The sequence below is a fragment of the Varanus komodoensis genome, unplaced genomic scaffold (assembly GCF_004798865.1).
Source record: "Varanus komodoensis strain SLA01 unplaced genomic scaffold, ASM479886v1 scaffold8, whole genome shotgun sequence".
NCBI classification, from domain to species: domain Eukaryota; kingdom Metazoa; phylum Chordata; class Lepidosauria; order Squamata; family Varanidae; genus Varanus; species Varanus komodoensis.
The window spans coordinates 31,058,732-31,084,273 of record NW_025336481.1 but is presented as its reverse complement, the minus strand read 5'-3'; the positions used below and the strand labels follow the sequence as shown (position 1 = coordinate 31,084,273).

The following is a 25,542-nucleotide window of genomic DNA, read 5'->3' as shown; positions in this document are numbered from 1 at the left end:
AGAAGCCTGTCATGTGACTCCTGCTTTTCATTGGCGGTAGAGGGAGCTAACCCATTGCTGGATGCCTTCTTCACAGCTAACTTTGGGAAAGAAAACACCATTACATAACAAGAACAATAATTTAAGTTAAGATGTGAAGACCCAGAAAAAAATTATTTTCATGAAAAATTTGGGATTATAACATATTTTGTAGAGTGATTAATTAAATACGTAAGGTGAAGAGTTTATATATCGCTGTGAAGCTTTCATTTTCCACAAAAGATTTCTAAAAACAAGTAAAGCCTCTACTATAAAGACTTTTAATTAATGCTACTAGTATAAACTGTATCTATCTAAAATAAACTCAGTAGCCTTGTTCGTATAGCATAAGCATAAAATTGGCACCACCACTAGGAACAACCATGACCTAATCTACTCATTGTTTTCTCTGAGAGCAGACAGATCTGTGAACACTCTAATTAAAAGAGGGCAGTGTCTTACAAGAGGGATATCCTGTCTGACTGCTCATGATTGGAGAACAAGTGCAAGGCATGGTTTTTTTGTTTCATTTATGAACCACAGCAAATGGCTGTAGCCGTTTAGAATATTTTCAGAATGTTATTTCTGAGGAATTTTAGGGATGGTTGAATATAAGGGGGAAGTGTTTATTGCAGTACTTTCTTCTTCATAAATGTTTTTTAATGTTTAACCAGCTACTACAGAATCATTGCAACAATTTAGTAAGTCTCGTTGATTGGTATCAAAGCTTTGGATAAGAGATTGCTTAATTTTAAATCAGCTTTGCTCATTAGTATGTTATTGCAATTTTACATGCAACAAACTTTATAGTTATCCATTAAAACAAGGACTAGTTATTGCAAAGTGCCATGGCAGGCAAATAAGGCAACAGTAAAAATATTTAAGATCATGTATTGCTGGTGCTACTTACATGTATTATGTTTACTTTTAAAGGGTAACAAACATATAAACAAAACAAAACCCGCATTTCCTGACACAACAAAACACTTCCAACCTAGTACACACCAGAGAAACCAAAATATAAGCTTGCCTCAAATTAAGTACCTATGCATTCTCGTAGTAAATTTATAATTGCTAATGTCAAAATAGAGTATTCAACAAAATCCATGAAACAATACTAATCATTCAGTGATTAATGTCAGAGGCAGGTTATGCATCACTTAATGCAGCCTCCCAAAACTTGGTATACTCCAGCAGTATTAGGACTACATCTGTCAGCATCTGTGTCACCATGGCATCTAGAGGGCACCAAGTATAGGTAGACTGTGCTAATGCACTTCCATAAGCTTTCTCTCTTTCCCAAACTATCATAGAGTTCTGCTTTTGTCACTTAAGAACTGTAAGATCCTTACAGCAAAAAAAACAAAACAAGCCCCCAACAAAGAGGTACCCGTACACTACATTTCTTGGCAACTGTGGACCAACCAGTTATAGTTCCATCTGCTGGCAAGGAGACACTGACCACTAGAAAAGTTGAGTTCCACAGCTAAGCAAGATTATTCCTTTAGTTTGATAAACTTGATCCCCCAATAAAAGTTTTTGCTTCAATGTTATTACCTCTAAGGCAAGTTATAGATGGACAAAAGGATGAAACTACTGAACACTGAGGTTACAGTAATTAAATTTTAAGACAACTGATACAAATAGTTTCCTTAACAAGTAAGCAGCAATTTGAAAATGATTGTTAGATGGCTAACTTATAAACTGGCATCTTGAGCAGGAAGAAATTAAGACTTCTTCTGAAACTATTTAGCCAAGCTACACCATATACACTGTATGCATTAGCCTATACCAAATCTGTACTTTTTGTTGTTATCCCTAGATATAAGAGAGGCAAGTGACACTTGCAAAATATTTTAAATCAAAAAAGCATGCAAATATTAAGAGTTAAAAACATTACACCTGTTAATTTAAATTGCTTCAAAATGCTTCAGCTAACATGCTACAAATGTTTTAGGGGTGAACTACTGTACTTGGAGCAACAAAGAACTGGTTTCTGAATTTTTTCTCACAAGGTATAGTGTTGCAGTAAAAGCAGCATCATGAAACTCAGTAAGGACTTACTGATCTTGGATCAAGGACCTTGCAGATTAGAAGTTACTTAAATATGCTGCGAGAGAAAAGAAAGCAAGTTCACAGATCTGAGATTAATTGTGGTTAGCAATTAAATGGTATGGGGCAGGCTACACGTTACACGCAATTGCATGTAACAATGACCCTTAGACTTTTTAGTTCAGAAAAAGAACTTTGGGAGATTTAGAGTAGAGCAGCTGAGGGAAAGAATGCTTTTCCTGACTTGCCATTTCTACTTGCAATTCTACTCTTCCAGTTGCTACTCCCAAAGGCTTAGAATCTTCATGTGCATGGCATAGGAGGAAGAACACCTAAAAAGCCATTAGCAAAAGATCCCACCCAGCACCCAACTTCTCAAGTCCAAGATATATCAAGGGGTCTCACACCTGCACAGAAAAAGGCTCTCCCGACCACCAGCAGGAATGGACAAAAGACTTTCAGTTCATACAAATTTAGCATTTGTAAAGCCTATGCATTTTCACAAAAATCTTGCCCCATAATAGTTCTAAATCAAACCTGATATGATACTTTGTTTTATTTTGTTCTTAAATACTGGTGCTGCTTTTGTATCTATCTAAATGAGAAGACTTTTTTGTTAGAAAAAAGAAAACAAGTTTCCTACTTGCCACTTATGAGCAATTTATTTTAGCCAGCATCTATCAGCAGAAACCTGCGAACTGACAGAAGGTGCGCTGTAACTGTCAAAGCTAGGAAGCCTTTCACCAAATTGAGGCTAGTGTTCTAGGTCTGTGCTGAAGCACCTACTAACAGATTAATGACAGAGATTGCTTTCAGCACAGCCATGAGGATGGTTACTATTGTGCAAAAACTCAGACCAGAATCTAAGAAACGCTAGTTGTGTATGATTTGTGTTACACCTCAATCTGGACTGCAGACTCTCATTCTGGCACTATCTCCACTCTACCCTGCACTGTAACTCACAAACAGGGCTCTCTGTTTCCCCCTCACCTTTCCATCAAAAAAAGCAGGCGGGAGCATGCTGTGCGAAGAAATGCCGCTTCAACGTGTTTCATGTGCTTTGAAGTGGCAGCTCTTTAAAGACCCACAGAGTAAGGGTTGGAGATATGAAGCAACACAGGAAAAGGGAGTGATAAGGTGTGTGTGTGGGGGGGGGGGGGAATGGATAGCTGGATTGAAAAACAGTTTGTGGCAGTGACCTTAATTTATCGCTACCACCCCACTCCCAAAGTTCTTGAGTGAGGGTGCAAAGTAAGAGGTTATATGGGGAGGCTCTGGTCCTACTGGCATTCAGCCCCTGACACTTTCCCCAAGTGAACGCTGACCTTGATGGAATAAATGTTCATCACCCTGATGTATGCCTTGTATCACCTCATAAGCAGACTTCTGTTTCTGCATTGCCTGGACTTGGATTTGGGCACTACTGTAATAGTACAGCATCCAACCATGTATCTGGAGCGTGAAATGCTATATTGGGTGTGCATTTCCAGCAATATGGACAATTAATTTTTTCATCCTTCATTCTACATTACTATTATAAATTCTTATTATCAAGAAAATTAATCTTTCCCCATTCTAGCGTAAAAGCTTTTTCAAGACTAGCTACTAGCTACACATATAAAAAGTCAAGAGAAGCAGCAGGGCAGAACAAAATCTAACACAAAGAGTGCATATATGTTGTGCAAAGCTCAAAGAGCAAGAAATCCTGCATGATCTGTTTCAAACATGAAAGTCAAGTATAGCTTTTGTAAACACAACACTACTACCCCCCACCCGCCCCACAAATAGCTGGAACCTAGAACTGTTATCAAGCAAATGTATTCCTCAATACTATCAGTATAATCCTATGCATGTTTACTTAGAATTAAGAGTTAAGTACTTATTCTCAAGTGTTTGTAGGACTGCAAACTAAAGGAGAACTAGTTGACAGCTTTTAGTTCTCCTGACTATATGCTATCAGAGGCAGTTCCTGGGGTACACATGTGGGAGCTTCTATTGCGCTCATGCCCTGTGAGAGCCCTGAGCTACTGGGGAATATAGAAATGAAATGAAATGAAATGAAAATGAAGAGTGAATTTCCTATAGATAGTTGCTTGGCCACTATGTGAACAGAATGCCAGGCTACATGAACCTTGGTCTGATCCAGCATGGTTCTTATATCTCTCAAGTGGATTGCTTTGCCCGAATTTGACTCCTATTGAAAACTACTATTTTTAATTAAAGGTTCTGCATTTTCTAAGATAATTTTGAAGAATGTCTATTATTTGATATACTAGAAACAACTTTATTTACAGAAAACAAAATGTTACAAAAAGGCCAGAACACAGAGGAAAACATGCTGTACCTTTCTATATATCCTGTAGGTGTTCCAACCAGACCATCGAGTCTTTCCTGAAGGGCTGCAAGAATCTGAGGATTCTGCATCATTTGTACGGTCAGCTGACGTGCTTAAAAAAACAAGAGATTAAAAAAAACATGTTACAATATCCCAATGCTGGGCACAGAAATGTTCATAAAAATATACAGCATGTGACAGCATTCTGCATTATTTCTGTCCAGCTGATGAAAAGATCAAATCTAATAGTGGCATAACATGCTAAGCATTAAAAGCTAAGTAAACTAGAGGGCACAGTTTATTACACAAGGCTACATAAAGTCTAAGACACAAATGCAGTCACAAAAGTTAAATCAACATGCATGGAAATGTGCATTTTTGAGGCTGCATTCCTATGTACACATATCCAGAATTAAGGAATGCTGAACACAGTGGGATTTTTAAGTAAACATGCACAGGATTGCATAGCACCTTAATCTGATTACATTTACAGATATATTGGTAGGAAATATTACAGTAGTATTAAATTAATTGTCCAAGTGCTTCACAGCAAGTTGACAAGTTTTTTCTAAAAACTTAAAACAAATGCTGACTAAATGTTTTACCAGAAGGTTTCAGATTAAACTGAAAAAGTACTTCTTGCATTTACCTCCATGATCTCCCTTCAGTTTGTTCATACCTTTGCTGTTAGCATCCTCTCCAGATTCTTCTTCTTCTACTTCTTCAACATCTTCCATGTCTTGCTGATCAAGTTCAGTCTGTTCTTTGCTATTAAAAACCAGTTCAAGTCAGTTAAAATCCAAGTCAAACAAGGAACCAATTTGAGTATCTTTAACCAAACAATTTTAAGTATTCATAATTTTTGAAAACATTATGACTTTGGGTAGTAACTGGCAACATTTTAGTTGAGATCATGGCTAGAAATGAGTTTTCCAAACCAATTTTCTAAAGCATAACTCACAATTTTTTCCCTCTGGTTCAGTACTGACATGGACTTAATGCTTCCAGGCTTTTTAACGTGAATATCTAGTACAAGTCAATATAATCAGAGAAACACCTTTATACAGCAGTTTCTTTATGGTGCAGATTCATGATGTGAGAAAGGCAACATATGCGATAGGTATAGATACTGACCTCTCCTTGTATCATGTATCCTCTTTTCCTTCATTGTATCCATACTCAATAATGATCCCACACCACAAACTTGCATTATTATACTACAACAATATTTCTGGACCAAATGTCACAGCATTGCCTAATAGATTGGCAAAAAGGCAACATAAGGATGCCAAGTATCAAGAGACTCTAAGAATGGAAAGTGATACTGGAATAGACTTATTGCAGGGTGATACCTTGATTTTTACCTCATTAATGAGTGAAATAAAATGGGGTACAGGTGGTATATACAGCTTACAATAACTTTAACTCTTGCACTGAAAATTATGTATACCTTCCTTTAGTTATTTCTACTGCAAATGTGTAGAACCTTGCCTTTAGCACCAAAGCCACTGTAACTGACATTTTTAGGAAGAGGTAAGACAACACTGTCTTACTGATTTAATATTATTGACCAAAATGAAGACAGAAGAGACAGGTTCAAATGCAGCATTACTACCTTTAGAAACATTAAACTTCTCTAAAATGTGCACTAGAACTGGAGTCTGACTGACACTCTGTTCTTGTTGTGCCAGGATTTAAGCCATGTAATGTTCTCTTGACTGCACACTGGTGCATCCACAGGGTAAACAACATGCCTGTATGCCACATCTAACTTTTTAGAGCCCCTTTTCTATGACCTATGTTTATTGTGAGTCTTTTAAATGGAAAAGGATCAAGAAATGCAATTAAATTGCTGCTAGCCATGCTGAGAATGTAAACCTAAATTAGTTTTGATATGAACACACACACACATTTATAGCACCTACTTTTGCTACTGCACCAAATTATTTGAAAAAGGGTAGAAAAATGAGTCCATCGTGAAATACCTTGTTCCACACATATATATAATGCCATATAAAACCTTAAGTTCAAACCCATCTTTACTACTTCAAATAGCTTGGTGTAAAGTAAATGCATTAAATATGTCAGCACAATTTCACAATTTTTTAAATGGCAAAAATATTCTGAGCAAAGCAATTTGGCGGTAATTGAAGCCAGAGTATTAAAACCAAAACTCTAATTACTAGGATAAAATGGACAGGAACAAGGCCATGTAAGCCTCCCTGGGTTCCATGCAAGAGAAAAAAGTTGGAATGTAACAGTACCTATAAAAACAATGCAAAGCTCCTACACTGTGTTACCCATATCATGGAGGAGCAGGCATGTGTGATTCTCTCTTCATATATAAAGTATATATAAACACTATATATGAAGTACCTGTGATTCATATACCTTCCCAGAAAGCCCATACATGCAAGTTTAATGCATTTTCTTTCAAGTGGAAGACCTGTCCAAATTAATGAGCCATTTGTATAAATTTCTACATGGATTGCCCATGCTGCATCGTGAACATGGAGGGAAGGTATGTGTCTGCTCTATCCTCACATGAGGACTACTGCTGCCTGGATCCAAGATTTAATATGCATAACCCACAAATTTGTAACTATCTTCACAGCCATAAAACTCCAAAGGCTGCATTACAAAAAACTTCTCAAGACACTGAATCTAGTATGAGCAGGCATACAGAGGCCTGATTAAGGTATGGTATTCAATTACTAATCATAGCACAACTGAAAGATATAACAGCACTTTAGCCAAAGATAAAATTCTTACTTGTCAATGTCTGCCATTTTTCCAGACCTCAGAAAACCTCTAGAAAAGAAGAGAAATAATTATTTTAAATTTAAGTGAAACTTAAGAGCAACAAAATAATTGTGCTAGAACCAAGATTTCTGGGAGACACATACCGCTGCTACTGCAGCAATGTTTAAGCTTTTCCATCCTTTTGCTTAGTTTCCTAAATTACAACCAACATTTCAGAGACAGTATGCAAAGACTGTAACAAAATACTTGGGAAATTATGCATAACAGTATACACTGTCCCTGATTATGCAACAAGCAAAAACCAGAAATCTAATTTGCATTCCTACTACAACAGCTTGTGAAAGTAGTACATGACATCTAGATCCTAAGAGGACAGGATGCCATCATACTTCAAGTTAAAGTTTGTTTTCACTAGACTTAAACACAAATTCTATTTTAATTCTCTGCCTTTAACCAGTAAATCATCCCCTGCATTTTATTCTGGGAATCTACTGCCACATGCTATAGGTATAACAACAGTCTGATCATTTAGCATAATTCCAATACCAAGGTATAGGGCTTGTTTCAAACAGCAGCATATGATACAGTGGCTCTGATGTTACAAACGTAAGTTGTATTTAAGTAGTTCATTATCAATGGTCTACCAACCACAAACAAAATAAAAAAATACAAATATAAATTTAAGAGTGACTACTAATCTTTTAAGGACAGAATCATGAAGCAATCAAAAGGTCCGATCCAGATGGCTACACTAAAGCATTTGGTAACCTTTGCTGTAACTGAAATATTAGAACTCTCAAGCAAAATAATCAACAGGGAGCCTTAAGTGAAGGATTATATAAAGGAGTGCATCCAAGTTTCTTTAGCTCCTTGATAAAGAGTACAATTGAAGAAAATACACAACAGACTCTTTTCATTGCTGCATAGGCAACATCTGTCATTAGCTGGAATTTATTGTATCTACCATCTAAAAAATTAGAGGGCAGAACATTGTATCAAGTCAGAAAAAAATCTCTCTCATTTTTAGGATTGGATGGCCAATTTAAATAGGACATCTCTGTTTTGAAGTTTGGGCCTGGCAACTCCATTGATTGAGCATGGACCTAAGTGCTAATCTGTAAGATTTTTACAGGCTAAAATCTGTTAGCCTCTGTTTAACAATAAAACTGGCTCTTTCCCAGTTACAAAAGACTGACCTGCTGAAAGAACTTTCCATTCTATCTCCTCCTTCCAGGCAGACTTACTAGAGTCTGTCATCACCTGGAATAAAGAAATTGGGGGCAAGCAAAAGATGCTGTGAAGCTAAAATGGAATGGAATATGTCCAGGTTGAACAATTGATAAGGAATTACGACTAACTTCCAATCTAAGAGTAGCACTAGAAGCGCACCTATAAATCTAAGAAAGTGGTATTTAACACCTTCAAAAGGAAACTGAGCATGGGAGCTAGAAAGATGCTCTGAAGACAATATGCAATACAGATTTGGCTTTAGCAATGCAAGATGGCTCTGTAACAAGTTGCCCCCTTTTGTAAAACAAAACTAAACTAATCCAAAAAAGAAACAGTGAACTATTGTGACTTTTTGTTCAGCCTTGACTTCAGATCTCTCTAGAAATCTCCATTAGCAGCCTCATGAAACTGAATATCAAAACATTCTAAGAATCAACTTGTTCATGTCCACAATAATCCAACCTTAGACTATCTAATCCTCCTCGTGGAAAATGACAACTGTTACTTTTAATAATTGTTTTAAAATTATTGCCAGCAAATCAGCAATAATTGCCTGATACCCAAATAGGTTTGGGCAATTAGAACTACATCCCCCACATAAAAGATATTTCTGTGGAGCAGTTCTTAGGAGGATGATCTCAAGGAGCTATTGATCTCAAGGAGAAAATGAGGCTATAATTGTTTCAATGCACCTGGGCAGATGCATTATGGTGCAGGATCAGAAACTGTAGCCTCTTATCAAGGCAATAGACTCCATGACACCAGAGGCAGTCATGGAACATGGAGTAAGAAGCAGGTTGGGAATTAAGAGTATTAGTTTATTTCTCTTTGCTAAATGAGCCAGAACCAAGTAATGAGTACTTATAAAGTACACCAGTCACACCCAATTTGTTCCTCTCTAAGCTCTTTTTACCATGAATCCACATTTTTAATTTATAGCACAAAGGAACTAGCATAAACCTTCCCAATTCTGCAAAACAAACTTATAGTATTTATATATAGTCTTTGAGACCTTCTTGTAAACTGAAACAATAAAAAGTTTCAGCAAGGCTACAAGAATTAATTCAGATTTAGTAAAGAAAATGGGAGACCAACAGAGGGGCACACTAAGTTGCACTTAAGTGACTGAAGCGTCATGATCACTCAGTGTTCTCAAAATGATGAACAGTCTGCATGGTGAAAGCTGTGTGCTGAGGTAAACACGTCCTTGGAAAAATGAGAAATGTCAGGGGGGATGGGACAATGACACAGAATGTGCTGTCATGATATATAAGGGTTTTTTCTTCTTGTTTCCATGAAGACTGTAAGCAGCCTTGTCTGAAGACTTTTGCTCCTCTTTACACATGTGACTTCAATGCTGTTGTTCTCTTTCAGATATCAATCTGTCAATGGCAGACATCACAGAATTGGCCGCCCTTAACTGTGAGCAGTGGTGCTTGTGACCTGTTGAGCAGTATTCTGAGGAGTGTTAGTTACAGATACTGTGTGTGCTTGTGTCAGTACCAGATCTAGTATATTTCTACATTTGTCACTGAGGCTTTTTAATTCCTGTGAATAACAAAATGTGTCTTTTGAACTAAGGTCCGTATCCAATAGTGCCTTTCAAATAATCTGTGCAGCACCTTTAACAGCATCAATGGAGTGCAAAAGTTCCAGTACATCTTCAATTCCAGATTCCAGTAACACCACGGTTATTTTTTCCTGTTTTCATGGATACTGAAATGTACCAAGCAACCAGCACCTGAAATTTTGACACTACAAGTTTTTGCATAACATTTTGAATGTCTGAAATGAAATTCCATGGCCACAGTCAAGCAGTTTTTTTAACACTGGGTTTTATTCCTTCAAAACCCTTCTTCTGAGTGGCTGTTGTTTCTGACAATACAATTTTTCTGATTCTTTTAAAGGTATGTTTCCAAACAAATTTTGTGGTAGAAGAAATCAGCCCTCCAAACATGAGATCAAATCACCAATTGTCCATACACTTCATTTTAACAATCTCTGTGCTCCGCAACCACCAGATGCCAAGCTTGCATCTCACACACTGTGTTGAATCTGACCACACAAAGCACATTGCAGTCAATCTGGATTATATTTTTTGAAGGAGACAACCATGCAACAAAAAGGGCCTTGCTTCCTATCACATGACTACGTATGTTATTAAATCCTGTAGATTGCCAACAGCTTCACACACATTTTTCCTCTGTTAGGTTCTCCTCAAGTCTTTTTCTTGGTATAAATTTTGTCTTTTTCTTGGTATAAATTTGGTTAAAGGTGTGATGAGCAGTCTGTGAATGTCTACTAATAAAACTTGCTTGGCAACATCCTTTCAAATTTCTATAGTCTCCTGAATCCTTTTTCCTACCATTTGCAGATAATGATGTTTTCACTAGGTATACTTCTGATACATAATGCAGAGGGAGTTACTGGGGTTAATGTCCTCAATATAGCTGCCACAAACATATGGTTTTCCACAAAATGAATGTTGTTCAACTGTTGTGTCATATCCTTACTTTGCATCTGAAAAGGAAAACACAAAAATAATGCATCATTAATTGGCTACAGCTACCACCTGTTACAATTCTACAGTAAGTCTCACCAATCCCTCATCAATTAATTATCTTTTTGCTGCAGAGGAACTATTGCACCTATGCCATTTAATGAAGTGAGAAGAGTAAAGTGATTAAGAACAGCCCTCCCCCATCCCCAAATATTGTGCCACAAACTCAGTTTCTTATAAGGATAATAGTAGTAAACTAGTAGACAAACTTGCATAAAGATAATCACACTACAATTTATTTGACAAAGGATGAAATTAAGCTGAGCAATAAGATGCAGATATATTTGAAGGCTAGTTTAGGACTAGTAACAGGATATGAAAAAAAGTAGATGAATAGTTGGTGTGTTTCATACCTGTGACTAACACTGTAGAATCCTGGACTGGAATGTAGCTGTCAGCCTCAATAATTCCCTCGCTATACAGCAGCTCTCGATGTTGGTTGTGCGAAGACAGAAGTCTGCATTTAGCTCTCCAACAGCCTCTGAATTATCAGACTTTCTCCCTGTATTCTCCACAAAACTGCACCAGTCTTTCTCAAGCTCCAAATTCACTCAAAAATATTCCTCTATTATGGTAGGCCAGTAGATACAGAAAGGATTGCTCTGATCCAAAGGGGAGGTAACATGGAGATGGTTATATCTTGAAAAGCAACTGACAGTATATAAACCATGTAACTGCATATCTAGCAATGCCTTTAGGAATGCATACTCTTCCTCTCATAAGCGTGTTGCAAACCTTGTCAAAATGCCAAGGAATAGACTGAGAATTTATTTCATCACAGTTTAGGGTAGCACTGCCTTTGGTACTGCAAAAGCTCTAGTGAAACACAGATGTTATGCACATAGGTGCCACAGTTCATAGCTTGAAGAAGATAGACAATATCCATTTTGGAAAATGGCTTCCACAGACTTATTCCAACTTGTTCCATGATATGTTCCCATTTTTCCCATTCCAAACCATGTGCCATCCTAGGGACTGATTGGCTAGTAATTTAAGATGTTACTACTCTTGCACACTGATATATCTACAATTTGTATTCCCAACAAAAGTATGGATATATCAGGTTGAACACTGGCAGGTTTGTGCACACACAGTTGCTGGAACATAGCAGTCAACACTCCTATTTAATGCCAAACTTTCTACTGCAGCTATTAGATGGGAGAGTACTCAAAAGGCATCTATATGGCAGACTTAACAGAGAGGGTTTAACATGGTGGACTTCAATCAGTATTGCCACATCAAGCGAAAAGTTTCCATATTTCCAGGCTGTTTCAACCATGTGGGACACATTCCTTTTCACTTCCTTCTGTTGCCCCCAAGGTTGCTTTCCTATTTTCACAGGCATCTCAAACACCCCCTGCATGAATAAGTAAGGAACTATTCATAGACACACGTTTCAAAGTCACACATTAAAGAATCCAGTACCACAGGAATATCACAGGTGAACGATTCACCAGACACTGAATCCATAAGATTTGATGCAAGAGATGGGTAGGTATCTTCATTCCTGACCCAAAGCCTCTATAGTAAATAGCTATGCTCCAGACAACCTTTTACTACAGTACAGCTTGAACCTAGTCTGCCTCTTTTACATCTGATCAACATAACACAGAAATAAATCAAAGCTATAAAATGCCACAGGTTATTTTGGAAGTTATGGCAAACCATTTTCAGGAAACTGTCAATAAAATGCATGCCATTACATATGATTATGTGTTATATATTTGAAGGCACTGAATATGATATGGTGATGTATGACACTTGGGAAAGCATCTGTATTAGAGTGAATAATTAAGATGTTATGGTCATTTAAGTTCCCATATGTGGATGAAGAACCTTTTCAACAAGTCATCTTTACATGGTTTAAGTGGAGTCAGAAATTACATGCTTGCTATAAGTGCTGAATTAAGTATACTAGTTCCTACTGTGAGATGTTTCTGAGGGGGGGGGAGGGGGGGAGGGGGAGAGACTGACTCTTGTGACTCACCATACATTATGAACATAAGTCTAAAAAAATTAGATGGCTCTGAAAAATTACAGCTTCCACTGATGAAAGTTGATGTTAGTATCTATAGAACTTTCTATGATCTGTTACAATTAGTCTGAACATAGCAGGAGAATACATTCCCCTTTATTTTGGAATATATTCATAAACCCATCACTATTCTTTAAGTCTTTGTTACACAGACACTGCTGGGAATTGTAGTTCAAAATATGTAGAGAACACCAAGCTGCGCAGGGCTGCAATCTACTGGCTGAGGAACTATACTGGTTATTAACAAGGCTGGGGAACATGTGGCCTGCCACATGTTACTCAATTCCCTTCAGCCCTCCCTAGAATAGCCAATGGAGTTGCAGTCCAACAACATCTAGAGGGCCACACATTCCCCATTTCTATGCTATAAAAATGCCAGAAATTTTAATGTGCCACTTGCATATTGATATTCCTCTACTACTTGTTGTGCCAGCATGTGTTCAAGGATATGCTGAGGCTGCTGTTGCTGCTTTTTATTGTTATATATCTTTGAACTTAGTTCACTTATTTGTCACTGGAGTGCCAATATAGAAACACTCAATATGTGTTATAATGACATTTATTTGCCCGTTTCCAGACTCTGCACAAGACAAAACATTACAAGACAAGCTGTTAGATGTTATCTTATCAGACTGTAACAATAATTTAGTAAATAACTAAAACTGTGTCTTTGTAGACTGCAGATAAAGGGTAGGTAAGGAAACTGCTTAAGACTACAACTGCACTTATTCTTAACATGTATCCACCAACACTTTGCCTAACATATACACGTTTCCCTTGACCTCTGCTCAAATATCCACAAATCGTGCAGAACTACAGTTTCTCTATCACATCCATTCTACTTTTCTACATTTTCATTTAATCTCTCATTGAAATTTTCTTCCAGAAATCTTCAGCAAGTGTTTTCATTCCAGCATAAAGATAGTAAAAACAGTGATATTCAAGAAACCTTCATGTGAAGCAACAGTTCAGCTCTTGGCCTTGCCAGAGCTGGCATAAAGCAACAAGATATACTGACAATGTTAGGGCTCACATCAATGTATTGTTTGGTATTGCCTTGAAACTTTAGTAAGATGGTCAAAATAGCTAAGCATAAAGGCAAATCTGAAAGCTCAAGACTCTCATTTAAACACAATTAAGCACTTAATCAAGCTTGGATGATAAATAAAATAGTGTGACTGGCAAATTCTATCATTTTTTCTAAATTGCCCTTCAATTCAATAATGCTTGAAGTGATCTACAATCATGTAACAATACAGCACAATTCCAAGCATATCAGAAGTAAAATCTGATAAACTGACATAGATGTAGACACATTTCCATATAAGCGCAGTGAAGACTGATATAATGTAAGGGTGGTTCACAGCTGGTTCTTAGTTACAAGAACCTAGATTCATCCTAAAGTAACAGATATAAACACCAGTTTGCCAAATGCTAGCTTAGAAACAACTCCTGCACCTTCCTGCTAATTCAGATAGGCTGTCCACTTTTATTAAAACCAGCATATATACTTAAGATGCATTTTTTAAACAAGAACAGGGTTGGTGCAGGTCTGGTTCTTGATACCGGAGTTCGTAATGAAAACTCGAACACTGTTTCCAGAGCTCAATACCAGAAAGAGGAAGGAAGTTTGGGCTCTACTCTCACTAATATACTGGTAATATTAGTTGATAATAATAAAGCTGGCATGGTGGTTAGAATTTTGGACTGGAGACCAAGGGAGGTCTCTGTCCTAGTCCTCAGTCAGTCATGAAGCTGATAGGGTGACTCTGGGCCAGTCACTTACCCTCAGACTAACCTACCTCACAGGGCGGTTTTTGTAATAAGAACAAAGTTACATAATCCACCTTGGGTTCCTCACAAGAGGGAAGAAAGTTGGGGTATAAAAACAAAGTAAGAAGGAGCAAGAGCAGCAACTCCTCTACCTCAGTTTCCACCTACTAATCCCAGGGAAGTTGTAAAACTCTGGGATAGGTGCTTGAAATCAGTTTTGTGATGGATGAAGGCTGAAGCTGAAACCAGGAAGACATAAAGATGGCAGGGAAATCTGCTAGATAGGCGGATTCAACTGGTAATGCAATTCTCCTGAAGAATAAGGTTTGTAGCCTGGGAATCCTTCTGAACTTGGCACTACCTCAGCAGTAGCCAGGAGTGTACTTTATCAATTTTGACTTGTATGTCAATTGCAAACCTTATCTAGGGAAGATGGGCCTACATACAGACTAGTATAATGAACTCTACCTTGGGATAACTTTAAAGATAACTCAAACGACAGCTGCTACCAGAGTCGATAAAAAACAATGATTTTTTAAAAACCAGATTTTAAAAATCAGATTCTGTAAACTGGACTGGGAAGACTATTGTTTTGAAAGCTAAGAAATTGAATAATTAAATATGGAAGATGGAGCTGCACTAAATGCAGTGAGTAAACTTCCACAACAGCTTTTCTACTTGAAGTAAAAATATTTTGTCATCTTTGCAGACCTAAGTGAAAACATTACAGCAAAGTTGGTCTTGTATAGAAATTAACTGAGGCCAAAAAATGGTGGGGGTGATTTATTCCAAAAATACAATTATGTTATTTAACATCTACATGAAACCACTGGGAGAGGTTATCCAAAGGTATGGTCTGAGGTATCATCAATATACAGATGATACTCAGCTCAGCTCTCTTTTTCATCAAACCCAGGTGAGGCAGTGGCTGCTCTGGATCAGTGTCTGAGCATGGTAATAGATTATTAATGAGGGAGACTCAACTGAGTTTCAATCCAGACAAGATGGAGGCGCTGTTAGTGGTTCATCTGTCCAGTTGGGTGATATTCAACTTGTTCTGGATAGGGTTGCACTCCTCCTAAAAAGCAACATTCATAGTCTGGGGATGCTCCTGGATCCAGAGTTGTCACTCAAGCACAAGTAGACTCAGTGGCAAGGAGAACCTTTTATCAGCTTAGCTTATGTATCAACTATAACCTTATCTGAAAAGAGAGAACCTTTCTGAAAAGAAAACCTATCTGGAAAGACTTCTCCATGCTCTGGCAACCTCTCATTTGGATTACTGCAATGCGCTGTACATGGGGCAGCCTTTGAAAATGATCCAGAGCCTTCAACTGATCCTAAACAGGGCAACAAGATTGTTAATGAGGACTGGCTTATGAGAACATATTACACTATTCTTCTGGCTGCTATTTGAAGTCCAGGCTGATTCAAAGTGCTAGTATTAATATTCAAAGCCCTAAATGGCTTGGGGCCAGGTTATCTGAAGAAATACCTCATCTCTTATGTACTTACCTGAACCCTAAGGTCATTTTCAGGGCTTCTCCTCCAGGAGTCCCCTTCAGAGGAAGTAAGGAGGGTGGACACCAGGGGAAGAGCCTTTTTGGTTGTGGCATCTGGGCTATGGAATGAGCTCCCCAAAGAGATGCTCCTGGCACCTACTCTGTATTCTTTTAGGCACCTGGTGAAAACCTTTCTATTTTTCTAGCATTTTAGTCATTAACTTTAGTTTTAATATTGCATTTTATCCTCTACTACTGCTATACTTCTGTGCTGATTTGGTTGCAACTGCTATGGTTTTACTGTCTTATGTTACTGTTTTCCCTTCTCTTTGATACTTACGCGTTTTTAGATTTTGTTAACTTCCGAGAAAGCCTAAATTATTGGGCAGTATAAAAACTAACTGAATAAATGCAATTCAGACTTAGACTTTGCTATCTTAGCTTTAACTTGCTAGAGTGTGTAATACACAAAAACCCAATACCCAGTCCTAAGTTCTGAAACTTAAAACAAGAATCATTTTCATCTGAGAATTTCCTTGTGCGGGGGGGGGGGGGGAGCACTGTATGGCTGACAGTTTTGAAGGAACTTTGAACATGATGATCAAGCTGGATGTAGCTTAGTGAATGCAGAAGTGACCACACATCTGGCTGGCTACACAGGTTATCCAGGGCCAAGGATACTCAAGAGTGTGCAAATTGCAGTTAGCAACTCTGAAATATAATTGTTAGCTCTCAAAGTGGTCTCGGTCTCTCTCTCAAACTGATGCTTTAGCCAGTTCCTAACATATGCCAAGTGGACTTTTAGCAGTAATCTTGGTTAATGGCAGCATCCCTAGTGAAGATATTCTATTACTTTCCATCTGCATCTCTAGTTCTTATTGAAACAGACACCAATTTAAACTTTTCACATATTTGTCCATTACTAATTTATTAAGATGACAGGCCAACAGCAAGCTACTAAATAATACCATCCAAACTTGAAACAGTACTGCCATTAACTGAAGCTATTGGAAAAATTACTTAAGGTCACGTTCTATTTTGAGAAGAACATAAGAACACCATGCTGGATCAACCCAGGGGATCAAGCATTCAGTTCACAATGTAACAAAACAGATGCCCACATGATCCCTCAAGTGGAATATGCATACAATGGAGGGTTTTTTGGGGGGAGGGGTTGCATCTTGGTCAGTCACTGCTAGTTCAAACCCCATTGGCCTATACTTGAAGTTGGGACTCCCCCACCCCACTTGCTCTTATGAGTCATATGGTCAACTAACTTTCCCAATTTGGAAGAAGCAGCACTGATAAACTTCCCCTGGCTGTCCTCCTACCCTGCAATTTTGGCTAATAGGTTTTTTGCCTGTACAGTTGAAGCAATTAGAGGGAGAGGGAAGGAGACTGAAGACACACCAGGATGGTTCATATCCTGACCTCTATGGTTTCCCCTCCCCGCAAAGCACCCCCTTTCCAAGGCTGCTTTCCCAGCCTTGAAGAACAGCCATGTGGTTCTTTCCAAGTCAGGCTTAAGAGGATAGGGAGAGGAGTGGAACACTGAATCTCAGCTCCAAGGTCAAAGTTCTGTCTCCAGCCTCAGATATGGATATCTGAATACTCTATGGCCCTCAGATGCTGCCCAGTGGCTATAGGATTGCTCCCTTAAGAAAATTTTGAACACATTTCTCAAACCAATGTTAAGACTATGAAGCATTTTGTATAGCACAAAAGCTGCATGTAGCCCATATCCCACAGATAGATAGTGGCCTAAAACATAAAGTCCAATCTTTCCCAGTTTTTCCCCCAAAAAATCTAAAAGTGACAAAACTATCAAAAGTGTGGTCAACCAAAATCAGCATTATTGTAGCACAGAAATATTAAGCAAATCTCAACATTAAATATTCAGAAAGTAAGTGCTTTGATGCTGTATAAGCACATCCCATTTTTAAAAAAACTAGGAGTTGGGTACTGATTGAAATTTTATAACCAATACCATATGCTTTTTAGAATGATAGTTAACATACCCTCAGAATAATTTGGGATGTGTACACCATAGAATAAGCTGTTAATTCACTAGACTGCATGGGATGTCCTTGAACCAATGCAAAGCCATACAATGCAAGAAAGCAATATCAAGGGTGTGAATCCTTCATTTTTTCCCAAAAGAGAATGATAAAGAAGCATATTTTATGACAGATTGCTTAATGTGGCAGAAAATCTACAACAAGATACATGAAGCCTTCCCAGAGCCCTCACAAAACTTTTAACAGATATTTTTAGTGTAGATGCAGCTTTTCTCTTCTCTCTGGGAAGGGCACAAGGAAACTTTTACCTCAAAACTACACCATGTTTTCTTCCTAATATTTGAGGGAACTTACTGTGAAAGACAAGACATCTACATACTTTTCTACCTATTTCTCAAGACCCTCAACAATTTTGGTTAGAGCTCATATCAAACAAAAACAAAAGGAGGAAAAAAAAAGAAAAAGAGAAAAAGGAACTCTTTTCAGTTAATTCAGAAGAGGAGAGTCACATAGTGAGGGAAATTATTTTTAGTCATAACTGAAGAAACATATGAAAACGAGCAAATACCAAGAAGCTTACTGGCTTCCAGATGGAGCTATGATGTTGTGCTATGTCACCAGCATGATGAAAAGCCCTAGCAGTAATCTACAGACCATTATTCTTCACTCTAAGCTCCCAAACACATTTCAGTACCTTTCCTCCCCACATCTCTGTCTCTGTCTTTCTCAAATAGCCCTATTTAAATTGAAACATTTCTCTGAGAGAAGCAACAAGTCTCAGCCATCTTACTGGTCATGAAGCCAATGAGACTTCTGCACTCTTCCATCACTGCTCCAGTGTCCTCATTGGCTGTGTGATGCAAAAGATGGAGTCTGACTGGCGTATGCTTCTACTCTCTCAATCGGAGGGAAATGTTTAAAATTAAAATGGTGCACAGCTGAAGCACTACATTTTCTAGTGTGTGCTGGCATGCAGAGCCTTTCTCACCTTGTCAAGAAGAGGCGCCCAGACTAGACAACCCCCACCCCCCAGGTTTTTAAAAAGGAAATAAGAGAGCAAGGTAGGACAGCCAAGCTACAGAAAACAGGATGCAAAAAGAATTACCTTTTAGCCCAATGAGGTAAGAGACACCATGGCCAGGCTAATCCTCCTCTGTGCTCTATAACAGCAAGAAATGTGTGGTTTCATTTATGTTAATCAGTCAGCCTCCCCCACTCACTCAAGGAGTCACTCCCCCTGCCTGTGTTCAGCAAAGGGGTGAGCTGAAATTTCCAATTGCTTCCACTAGTGCTCATCAGACATTCTGGATAACAAAGCCAAGCATTCCTGACTGTCTGGTGCTGATGGAGCTGAACTTCTAAGCAAATTTTGCATTTGATTATTTTTTGTTATAGTTAACTAGGGGGTATTACTCCAAAGTGGCTCCCGCTTGAGAAATGGTGAAGATCACTGACAGGTTATCATAATTAGAAAAGTGGTTTTCCAGATATTAAAGAATGACCTGAGGTACTCTGAAAAACCAAAGTAACTGTTGTAAGAAGAATTCAGGGTTTAGTAACTAAAACAGTTCCACTGTAGCTGTAGTGTGGTTTCCATGTTTGATAGTCCTTTCTCAACATCATGAATTGAGTTTTTTCCCTGTCAATGTAATTATCATCCTTTTTCAACAAACTTTATAGTAGCCACAGCTGCACTGGAGCCAGGTTCCCCTTCCCTCCACTGATTTGCACAAACTATCACATCCCTTTTCTTATATCATACAAGTAAAGGACCTTGCTCTTCAAAGTCTATTCTTGTCGAGGTTCTGGGGAAGTCACTTAGCATCTTGATTTAAAAGAACCCACAAGCAGTCACACATTCAATGTTGTCACAGGCTATCTTGGTAAAGTAGTGAGCATTACCTGAATATATGAAACAGTAAGCAAGGCAAGCCATAACCACACAAAGCTAGCACACAGGACCCACCAGGCTCAGTGCCCATAAGCAAAGGGATTCCCACACTGCACAGCAACCCTTCTTCCCTTTAGCAGGTGCACATGGGAACACATGTATACCCTGTACACTAAAAGGAATGGAGGTCTGTTCAATATTCTCATATCCCTGTCCAGCTAGCACCCATTCTGTTACATTGTGCAAGGAGTCAAGGTGGACTGGACAGGAATATAAGAGGCATTAAAGTCTCTCTTTCCTTCTTATTTCAGATGCACAAGGCCCTTGCAAGCATGCCACAAAAAGGAAAGGATCTATCACTCTATCATGTCCCATGAAACATATAGGCAACTTAAAGACTTGGACCATTCATAAAACTATTGGGTGCTATGGCCACATTTCCTAGTTGATGAGTCACTGGACAAAAGGTAATGAACAGATCCAGAGAATGCTGTCTTCTGGCTGCTTTTAGCAATGAGCAACAGTACCCCAACTCAGAATCACTCTGTGGAGTAATCACTCCTTTAAACAAGCAATTCCAACCCAATACCTGTGTTGAAGGGCACACATGCACAACTCCCAACCCACCTGGAAGGACATGCAACTTTCTGGGCTAAAAATGGTTATCCACCCCTGCCTTATGCAAATCCTTCTATCCATGGGTTCTGCATTTTCAGGTAACTATATAAAGCCTACACTATTTTAATATGCATAACATTAACTACAGATTTCACTATGTATGGCCATCTTAAAGAATAGATTGATCTAATTCAACCATCTTTTCAACCACTTACTGCTGGACACAGAACAACAAAAAACAATCAAATGTCTATTATCTTTGAGAAATCATGAAGACCAGAGGAAGTGTCAGATGACTGGAGAAGGACAAATGTTGTCCCTATCTTCAAGACCTTGGAATGACAGACCACTCAGTCTGACATCAATCCTTGAGAAAATTCTGAAGCAGGTTATAAAGCAGTCAGTCTGCAAACACCTTGAAAACAATGCAGTGATTACTAGAAGCCAACGTGGATTTCTCAAGAACAAATTCTGCCAGACTAATCTGATTTCATTTTTTTTATTGGGTAACCACCCTGATGGACTGCAGGATTGCTGTGGACATAAACTATTTTGACTTTAGCAAAGTTTTTGACAAAGTGCCCCAAGTCATCCTGATTAGCAAACTAACTAAAAGTGGGCTAAATGGAACAACTATCAGGAGGCTCCACAGTTGGCTAAACATTCAGCTTATCAATGGCACCTTCTCAAACTGGCGAGAGGTAACAAGTGGGATTCTGCAAGGTTCAGTCCTGGGCCCAGTGCTCTTCAATATTTTTATTAATGATTTGGATGAGAAAGTGCAGACAATGATTATCAGATCTGCAGATGAGACAAAACTGGGTGGGATAGCTAATACCCTGGAAGACAGAAAGAAGATTCAAGGTATTCTTGATAAGTTGGAGTGCTGGGCTGGAAAAAACTGAATGAAATTCAATAGGGACAAATGTAAAGTTCTGGACATATAAGAAACCAAATGCATCATTACAAGATGAAGAATACTTGACTCAACAATACTGCACATGAGAAGGATCTTGGAACTGTTGTAGATCACAAGCTGAATCTGAGTCAACAATGTTATGTGGCTTCAAAAGGGGCAAATGCTATTTTAGGCTGCATTAATAGAAGTATTTCCAAATCCTGTGAAATATGAATTTCCCTTTACTCAACACTGGTTAGGCCTCATCTGGAGTACTGTGTCCAGTTCTGGGCACCACAGTTTTAGAAAGATGCAGACAAATTGGAAAGGGTTCAGAGGAGGGCAGCAAGGATTATTCAGGTCCTATGAAGTGAAATTGAAAGAACTGGGCATTTTTAACCTCAAGAAGAGAAGACTATGGGGAGATAAGATAAAAGGTAAAGGTTTCCCCATGTCATTAAAGTCCAGTCATGTCTGACTCTTGGAGGCGGTGCTCATCTCTGCTTCCTAGCCAAGGGAGCCAGCATTTGTCTGCAGTTTCCGTGGTCATGTGCCCAGCATGACTAAACACCAAAGTGCACGGAACGCTGTTACTTTCCCACCTAAGTGGTACCTTTTTATCTACTTGCATTTGTATGCTTTTGAAAAGCTGTCACAAAGAAGGAGGACAGGATCTCTTCTCGATCATCACAGGATATTAAATAATGGACTCAAGTTACAGAAAGCCAGATTCTGGATAGGTATCAAGAAAAATTCCTGAGTATTAGAGCAGTATGACAATAGAGCCAATTACCTAAGGTGGTTGTGGGCTGTCCTATACTAGAGCCATTCAAGATGCAACCGGGACAGTCATCTGAGAGGGATGACATAACCTGGTGCCCTGCACTGAACAGGGGGTTGGACCCAATGGCCTTCTGGCCCCTTCCAACTCTACTATTCTATGATTCTTTATTAAACTATCTTCCTATTTAATAATCATTATCTGGTACCCTTCAGAGAAAAGAGAAATTAATATAGCATTGCAAAACTAAAAGCCTGAGAATCAGGCACACTAAAGCTTCTCTCCAGGAGATAAGTTAAATGTTAGCAGAGGCTGGTAAAATATTTTGTAATGATATGGTCTCATACATGAAAGCACTGCTGAACAGAAGCTCAATAAGAATTAACTTTTATTTAAAAAGAAACTATAAACATATCCTTGGGGAATTAAGCCCGAAGCTACAAGAGTCAGCCTCCCAATTTTTCCTGCTCATTATTGGACTATAAAGCAGAAGAAAATATTAGTAATATACCTATTCAAATTTACCAATCTAATATACATACAAGCAATAACAGTTGTGATGCTTTGCATATTTACTTGGAATTAAGTTCCACTGCACTTAATAATACTCAAGTAAATGTATGCAAGATCAAATTGTTGGACAGAAACGATACTGATCAAATCATGCCTGTATCTCATTGCTGCTTACCCTTTCTATATAATACAGCATTGGGCATAAAGTGATTTATGGTTCTACATGTGCATCTTCAAACTGTTTAATGCGGTTACCTTCTTAAGGAATGGTAACTGAAGTAAAAGTGAGCATAATGTACTTTCACAGCAATACTTTAAATCTGCAAAATTTAACATTAATGCTAATACACAAAATATTAAAACTAAGTCAGACATGCAATATGCTGTCAACAAGACCACTTTTCATTTTTTTCCAATTCTCTTATTTGTGGAGAAATCCCTGAATTATCAATTGGCTCAAAGGAAAGATAAGATCCTCAAAGGTAAACATGGACCTTGAATTTTAGATGAAGCCTGATTTGCTTGTCATGAAAAATTCCAGAGAAACTGGAGAGCCACTAACTCCAGCTCATTGTGCCAGAGTATGCTGAATCTTTTCAGCACCTCCTGGACCATTTGTACTGTTGCTGGATCTAAACTAACACACCATGACTTGAAGATATTAATCACACAAGTGCTTCCCCTTGCAAGTTAAACAGTTTTCTGCTGTTTTTCCAGACCCACCTTCAACATGAAACCTTGTTTAATCTTTTACTGGACATGCTTCTCCCCGCCCATATCTACTCCTTTTGTCTCCACTCCAAACAGAAAAAAAGGTGGCATTGCTGCTGTGACGCAGCTTGGGTCAAACGCAGCCCATGTGTGAGGATCAACCTACCAGTTGAAACCAAGTACACAGACAACGTAATTTCAAGGCACTTCGCATTATCCCTGCCTTAAACTACCGGTATCAAACATCCTTCTCGATTAGTGCAACCCAGCATATGTAACTCGATGTAGTGACGAATGTGGCACCTTAAAAAGCTAACAAGAAACCACTTGAAATTATTTAAAGTTCCTACCTCAACCCAGTAAGCCAGAAACGGTCGAGTTATGATGAGCTTACTGAAGCATTAAAAAGGGGCAGAACCCTATTTTCTTTCCCCGCTGCCCCTCAAAGCACTGCTGCCATTTGCAAATGGAGAGAAATGGAGGCCAGAGTTTATTACCTGAAGAACACAGCCCTACTAGATTCCGGGGGAACCAGGGAGAAAACCTTTCAGGAGACAAGCCCAAGTCCTCCCCAAACTAATGCCTTTTAACCAGATATAAAAGAGCGAAAACAAAACCGGAACCGTCCGCACGCCTTCCCGCCACAACGAGCACCCTCCAAATCTGCCCAAGTAGCCTCTTCCCTCCCTCAGTGGGGGGCCTCCAGCACAGAGCGGTATGGAACCAGCCGTTCCCCCATCCATCGCGACGAGACCTATTTACGCTGCAGCCCCATAGTTTTGTACCGCCGTCTTCTCAGCCCGCCTCACGCCGCTCACAATTTGCCGAGACGTGGAGAGGCTGCGGCGGCGAGGCCGCCCAGCCCAGCCCCGTTCCCACGTGCTTGCTTCTTCCTCAGCCGGCCAGACTAGGCCAGGCCAAACCAGAGCGGGCCGCCCAGCCACCGTCTCTCCCCGAGGCAAAAGTGACCTGGAAGGGGGTAGAGTGACCTCTACACGCATTTTTGACACGCCCGTCGAGCAGTCGCTGCTCCGGAACCAGGCGCATTCCCCACAGGCGGAGGAACGGGCAGGAAAGGGCACCGCCTCTGCCCGTTTCCTTCCCTGCTAGCGACCGAGCGCGAGACTCTTTCCCCCCACCCCTAGTGGCAGGGCGGAGATCTCCTCCCTCCCATCTCCCCCACTTTAGGAAAGCGGGGTCCCACCCTCCAAGCAGTGCGCCCCAACTACCTGCACGAGGCCGGGTCTCTTGCAGTGACTCAGGAGCGAGCGAGGAAGTAACGCCGCGCGGCTGGCGGTAAAAAGACCCAGGCTCCCGCCGCTCGCGCTCATATAGAATTAACGTCACCACGTAACACTTCCCCCTCCCCTACCCCTCTTTTTCCTCCTCCTCTTCCCGCGCGCCCCTGTCTCCAGGCAACCCCCGTGCGCGCGCACCTCCCCGCCTTGGAATGGCGAACGTGCTGCCTAGTGACAAGCAACGGGCCCTCTCTGTCTTGCCCGCCAATCAACCCGCCGCCGAAGATCCAGCCTACCAACGTCCCAGGCGGGCAGAGCCAGGCGCTCCGCTGGCAAGCCACGTGCTCCCGGATTCCGTGGAACAAACAACGGCGTGTGTAAGGAGGAAAGGAGGGATGACAGAGGCGGCGGGCAAGGGAAGCCAGCCAGCAGCCTGAGCCGCGCCTCGGGTGGTGCCACCAGCGCTGCGCGACAGCCGAGCTGGCTGCTCCTGGCCCCGGACGGAACTTCAGCACATCCTCCCCGGGTGTGCGTGTCTTTTACCCACGCACCATGTATCCCCTCATACATATAGAGAGTACGTGCATGCTCCAGTAAATAAGAATT

The 25,542-nt window shown here is 39.7% G+C and overlaps 1 protein-coding gene across 9 annotated transcripts in view; it reads right to left on the bottom strand.

Moving 5' to 3' along the window:
* The window catches only part of NAP1L1 (nucleosome assembly protein 1 like 1), a 39,288-nt gene extending 14,231 nt beyond the window's left edge, over positions 1-25,057 (bottom strand). The window contains exons 1-5 of one of the 9 annotated variants that reach the window (XM_044455707.1): positions 24,928-25,034; positions 19,392-19,446; positions 7,178-7,216; positions 5,085-5,173; positions 4,415-4,517 (exon numbers count right to left, since the gene is read on the bottom strand). In XM_044455707.1, coding sequence (XP_044311642.1) covers positions 4,415-4,517; positions 5,085-5,173; positions 7,178-7,194 — 209 coding nt within the window. In that variant the 5' untranslated portion in view covers positions 7,195-7,216; positions 19,392-19,446; positions 24,928-25,034. The other 8 variants (XM_044455704.1, XM_044455705.1, XM_044455703.1 and 5 more) reach the window with 8 other exon arrangements.
* Between the last annotated feature and the right edge of the window lie 485 nt (positions 25,058-25,542).